Genomic DNA, 6,262 nt, shown 5'->3' on the forward strand with positions numbered 1-6,262 from the left:
CTTATGGCATGAGGGAAAAATTCTGGAGGAGGACTAATAGGAAATCTCTAGAACTTGAAGCAGCACTACAGAACAAAAGCATGAATGTGTTTTTGCCGGATGACATTCTTGAAATGTGCTTATTAAGGCTTCCTTTTATAAGTGTCATGAATGCTAGGCTGGTGTGCAAGAAATGGAGAAACTTGACAATGACGCCTCGTTTCTGGCGAATGAGGCAAGAAGGTTCGTTTCAGAATCCATGGGTTTTTCTCTTTGGGGTTGTAAAAGACGGTTGTTGTTCTGCAGAAATACATGCAATGGATGTTTCCTTCAACCAATGGCACAAAATTAACTCTGAAATTCTGAAAGGAAGGTTTTTATTTTCTGTTGCCGGTATCCATGATGATGTTTATGTTGTTGGAGGCTGTTCTAGCCTTACTAACTTTGGGAAAGTTGATAAGAGCTCATTCAAGACACATAAAAGCGTGCTCGTTTTTAGTCCCTTGATGAGAACGTGGCGTAAAGCTGCACCAATGAAGCATGCAAGATCATCCCCTATTTTAGGAGCTTATGAGATCAGTTCAGATTGTTTAATTATTAGGAATCAACAAACTCGAGGAGACAGAAGATTTTACCGTCCAAGAGTTGGTGGGGTATCTGATGTTTATGAGGATCCTCATAGACTTTCAGTTAGACGCCAATTTCGATATTCTCTGGATGAGAACGAGCTTACGTCCTTGCCAAGTGTGAAACCGTACAAGTTTGTCAAACAAAAAGGCGAACATTCAAATAAAGATCAAAGACGCTTTCTCTTGATTGCTGTAGGGGGTCTTGGATGCTGGGATGAGCCTCTGGATTCTGGGGAAATTTATGATTCCATGTCAAATAAATGGACAGAGATCCAGAAGCTGCCTGTAGATTTTGGAGTAGCTTGTTCGGGGGTTGTGTGCAATGGGATGTTTTATGTTTATTCAGAAAGTGATAAGGTAGCAGCATATGACATTGAGAAGGGCTATTGGGTTAGAATCCAAACCAGTCCATTCCCTCCCCGAGTTCATGAATACCACCCTAAACTTATATGCTGCAATGGACGGTTATTTATGCTCTCTGTCTCGTGGTGTGAAGGAGAAGGTCAGATTGGCAGGAGAAACAAAGCAGTAAGAAAGCTTTGGGAGCTTGATCTTATGTATCTCACTTGGACAGAAGTTTCAACACATCCTGATTCCCCAATGGATTGGAACGCTGCGTTTATTGCTGATAAAAACTTTATATTTGGAGTTGAAATGTTCAAAATATTCGGGCAGGTGCTAGACTTCTTGACTGTTGGAGAAGTATCTGGTGCTGGAACAAGCTGGAGCCATATCTCAAGGAACCGTCTACCCCATGAATTGGATGCTGCTTCTTGCTTGACTAAATCCATGGCAGTGCTACACTTGTGACGGATCAAAGAAGACCTACGATAACATTTGTTTCCTCAGCTTCAGATCTTATGAGTTTGATTGATGAGAAGAGATTGGCAGCAGTGTGTCACGGTCAGTTATACCAACAGAGAATGGCAAGAGCATATACAAGAAGGTGCGTCCGCGGAAGTTTGAAGTAGGGCAGTTGGTGTTGAGACGTATCCTACCTCATTGGGCCGAGGCAAAAGGAAAGTTCGCCCCAAACTGGCAACGGCCATTTGTTGTAACCAGAGTTTTGTCCAATGGCACTTTATATCTAACGGACGTAGAAGGGAAATGTATAGAAATGGCTATCAATTCTGATGTAGTCAAGAGATATTATGTATGACTTCTTTATCTTTGTGTACCTGATTGTATTTGGCATGTTTTAAGATTGAAATGACGAAGGCATTTTGTTCTGCTATCTAAACACTTTATCCTTTGTTACCCCTTTGAGCCTTACTTACTTTCTTGCATACCCCTCGTTCGGAATCAATAATAAAGCTCGTAAGCCCGAGCAAGGAAAGAAAATGGAGAAACAAAAAAAAAAAAAGAAAAAAAAAAAGAAAAAAAAGGAAAAAAGAAAGAAAAGAAAAAGAACAGTGAATAAAACAGAAAAATAAGAAAGAAAAGAAAAGGCAAAGAAAAGAAGTGAAAGGAAAGAAAACAAAAGTGGAAGAAAAGGAAAGGTCGCAACAATGAACGTAGTTTTATGCCTGAACTACGTTTGACTTGATCCCGAAAGGGTACGTAGGCAGCCTCACTGAGGTTCAGTCACAACAAAAGAAAATCCGAGAATTCCCCAAGAAAGGAACTGGGGCAGAAGTTAGGGTTGTCGCAAAGGATATGATTCCGAAAGCTGTAATATTGAACCCACGTTTGAATTATTTTGAGCTTTTATACCTTTCTTTCTAAAACCCATCCAAAAGCCACATTACGGTCCAAAGAAAGACCTTCTGATCAATCTTAAGAAATGTCAACGCAAGCAGGTAAAGTGATTCTTATTGGGGACAACACTCTGGCGCCAGAAGGAAAATGATGAAATGAGAGAGTCTTACTGGTGAAAACCCTCACGGGCACCGTAAGGCGAAGTGAGTTTGAGAGATATTAAAAATGAGAGAGTCTTACTGGTGAAAACCCTCACGGGCACCGTAAGGCGAAGTGAGTTTGAGAGATATTAAAAATGAGAGAGTCTTATTGGTGAAAACCCTCATGGGCACCGTAAGGCGAAAGTGAGTCTTCAGACGTGCAAATGAAGGAAGTCTGTGGTTGAAAGATGTTTGGAAACATGGCAAAAGAAGCAAGGCTTGGGTTTTGGTGAGAGTCGGGCGTGAAAGTATGAGACAACAAATGTGGTAATTGACAATTTATTGGTTGGACAGACTAGGTTGGGATCCAAAATGCATGGCACGATCAATAGAATCAGCCTTTCCGCTTAGATAAGTCCTGTCCTTTTTCTCTTCATTACTGTTCATTCATTTGCAGAGTTTTTCTATCCTCAAAACCTTCAAGGTCATTGCATTTCATTTTCTTGAAATCTTCTATAAGACGTTTTAGTGTCAGTTCTATTCAAAAACAAAAGAAGGATGTCAAAGCTAACTACCAGCTTCCCAGTTGGGTGGCACAACAAGTTGGGGACATGTCAAAAGAGAGTAAAACATGAAGGACCAACGAAAATCAGTGGAATAATCAGATGTTTGCAAGGAAGAGGCAAGGTTCACAAGAAGGGGACAGGAACACCAAACAGTAATATGAAGTAAAACATGTGGGTCATCGAGACCAGAGGGTTGAAAGTCAATTGGGAAATCGTGGCAAGCCAAAGCAAGTCCAGGAAGCAAGTCAGGGTGAAGTCGGAAGCGGGAGCATGGCCAACAAGAATGCCAGCAGCTAACCACCATTTTTACATTAACAAATTTCTCTTTGATTGAAACTGGGGCAGAAATTTTCTTTGTTGTTTATTTTGTTGAAATCAGGCGCCCACCTGGAGAACAAGGGAATATTTTGCAAGTTCAGCAGTCAGGCGCCCACCTGGAGAACAAGGGAATACTTTTCAAGTTCAGCAATCAGGCGCCCACCTGGAGAACAAGGGAATACTTTTCAATTTCAGCAATCAGGCGCCCACCTGAAGAACAAGGGAATACTTTCAAGTTTCAGCAATCAGGCGCCCACCTGGAGAACAAGGGAATACATTTCAAGTTTTAGCAATCAGGCGCCCACCTGGAGAACAAGGGAAGTACAATTTAAATTTTTAGCTTTTAATATTTCATAACACGCTGTACCCAGTTACCAAACTGGGGCAGAAATTTTCTTTGTTGTTTATTTTGTTGAAATCAGGCGCCCACCTAGAGAACAAGGGAATAATTTGCAAGTTCAGCAGTCAGGCGCCCACCTGGAGAACAAGGGAATACATTTCAAGTTTAGAAGTCAGGCGCCCACCTGGAGAACAAGGGAATATATTTCAAATTTTAGCAATCAGGCGCCCACCTGGAGAACAAGGGAATACATTTCAAGTTCAGCAATCAGGCACCCACCTGAAGAACAAGGGAATACATTTCAAGTTTAGCAATCAGGCGCCCACCTGGAGAACAAGGGAATACTTTTCAAGTCCCACCTGGAAGACGGACACATGTTTCAAATGGTAACAATCGAGCATCATTCGGAGGAATGGCAGCAATATCGCCAATCACAATGCAAGACAACAACAGGAATACCATCGGAAGATCACAAGATACAGGTTCAAGGCAGCACAAGAACAAGTTAGAAGACATAGATAGGACTCTCCTGTAGTTTGTAGATCATAGTTTAGGCTAGCTTCTTTTATTTTAATACGGTGTAATAAGGAGGTCAGCGAGCAGTAGCAGTATCAACAGCAGTGAAATCACAGTTCCTGGTAGCCCCAGCTACTAAACCTTCCCGAACTACACTGACCTGATTCCTGTTTAGCCCAGGATATGTAGGCAACCTCTGAAGCAGGGTGCGGTCAAGCTTTTTCAAAAAAATGCTTCACACGGAATATGCGAACGGGCAAAAATCGATCATTTCCGCTCACTTGTCTTTGCACGAAAACTCTTTGTGTTTCCGCGCAAAGAGGGGCAGCTGTGAGCACGTGATTTTTGCCCTAAGTAATAATTCCCAAAATTTCAAACAAAAAAAACAATTTTTCTAGCATTTTATAAATTTTTGTGAATTTTGTGGCATTTTTTGGTAATTGTTGCATTTTTATTTGTGCATTTTAATTCATATAAAATACAAAAATACGCATTTATATTTAGGTTTCAATTTCATGGTTAGTATTAATTAGGGATTAATTTGTTTTTAGAACGTAATATGGAGAAAATAACAAAAATAGTCCACTTTTGCATTTTTAATGGTTAATTGTTGAATTGGTCGCGAAATAGGTTTCAAACAATTTTAGGAATTAATTAGCTTAACTTTGAAAATATATTAGGTCTTTTTTTCGCATTTTTACAAAGTCAGAAAAATAAATACAAAATGAAATACAAAAATAGATAAAAGAAATAAAAGAAAAAAAAAAGAAAAGGAGTATTAAAAAAAATGGTCTTAATTGGAGACCAAATTTGGGCCAAAATCAATCAGCCCAAGTGAAATACCCCAAAAAAAACACACCCCAGGCCAGCCCAAACCACTAGCCCAAGCGCCTTGCCCGGTCCAAATGTCCCACACCCAAAACGACGTCGTTTTGACGTCGTTAAATCATGACCGTCCATCCCCTCAGATCCAACGGTCCATAATCCCTGGTGATTAATTATAAAATTGTCGGATAGATTTAATAAATTAAAAAGACCGTTTCCTTTCATCCTCGTACAGATCCTCTGAACGGGCGACACCGCCGGAACCACCGCCGGCGGCGAACGCCGCCATGGCCAATCCATCCCAAAATCACACCCCAGATTCTCTTTCTCTTCCTCATTCCAAATATCAAGTCAATTTCCCTCGAATCCTCCCATATCTCGTCGAATCTACATCAGAAGATTTTCCGGCCAAGTCGCCGGTTACGCCAAATGGTCCCAAATTAACACCATGGGACCGCCTTGACCTCCTCTACCCAAACCCCATAGCCACTTGGCTCGAATATGACCAAAACGGCTCGAATATCTATTTCAAGTTTTCCGGCCAAAACCCTAAAATGGCCAAAGTACATGCAACTGATGTCAAAGGGCCCCTGGACCTCCCTCGTAAGGAATGGATCGTCGATAAAGCTCAAATGACCCTAAGCATGGCCGAATTTGGGAATAACACGACTACCTGGAGTCTCTTTTTTTTCTCAGTAAGTTCCCCTAGGTTTCTTAGCAGTTCTTTGTAGTGAATTAATTATTGTGTTAATTAGAGTCTAATCGTATTTGTTTCGTGTCTATTTGGTCCAATCTGTTAGTTTGATTGATATAATCCCTTTCATCTTACTTAGTCAAGTTTAGGATCTAGTCTGATGGTTGTTGCTGATTGAGTAGCTTTAGTTCAAAGATGTTCTTTAGATTTCCCGATTTAGTATTAAACCCTGTTTTAATTCGGGTAGATTGAATATTGATCAATTAAATGTGCAGGTTTATAATGGTTTTAGATTTTTAGGCTTCATTTAGTTCTAGGTGATTAAAATAGTTCTTTGATCTGTTAATTGTTCAGTTTGCCTGATAGATTGGTCTGCTTATTAAAGCTTGGTTTAATTGACCTAAGGCGGATAACTTTTAGTTAGGAAGATGGGGTAGTTTGGGGAATAAACAAGAGTGATAAATTCAGACTAGGGGAGGTTACATGTGATGGTAATTTAGGTCTTATTTGGGGAAGGGTAGGTCATAGAAGCTTCTGGTATGTTGTTCACCTATAAA

At 40.4% G+C, this 6,262-nt stretch overlaps 1 protein-coding gene across 1 annotated transcript; it reads left to right on the forward strand.

The window, feature by feature from the left end:
* Positions 1-6: 6 nt before the first annotated feature.
* On the forward strand, positions 7-1,462 carry LOC109221923 (F-box/kelch-repeat protein At5g42350-like). Its single transcript, XM_019386351.1, has one exon. The coding sequence runs from the start codon at positions 9-11 to the stop codon at positions 1,416-1,418; it is 1,410 nt and encodes a 469-aa protein (XP_019241896.1). The 5' UTR covers positions 7-8; the 3' UTR covers positions 1,419-1,462.
* Positions 1,463-6,262: the final 4,800 nt, after the last annotated feature.

This window comes from Nicotiana attenuata, unplaced genomic scaffold (genome assembly GCF_001879085.1).
Source record: "Nicotiana attenuata strain UT unplaced genomic scaffold, NIATTr2, whole genome shotgun sequence".
Lineage (NCBI taxonomy): Eukaryota > Viridiplantae > Streptophyta > Magnoliopsida > Solanales > Solanaceae > Nicotiana > Nicotiana attenuata.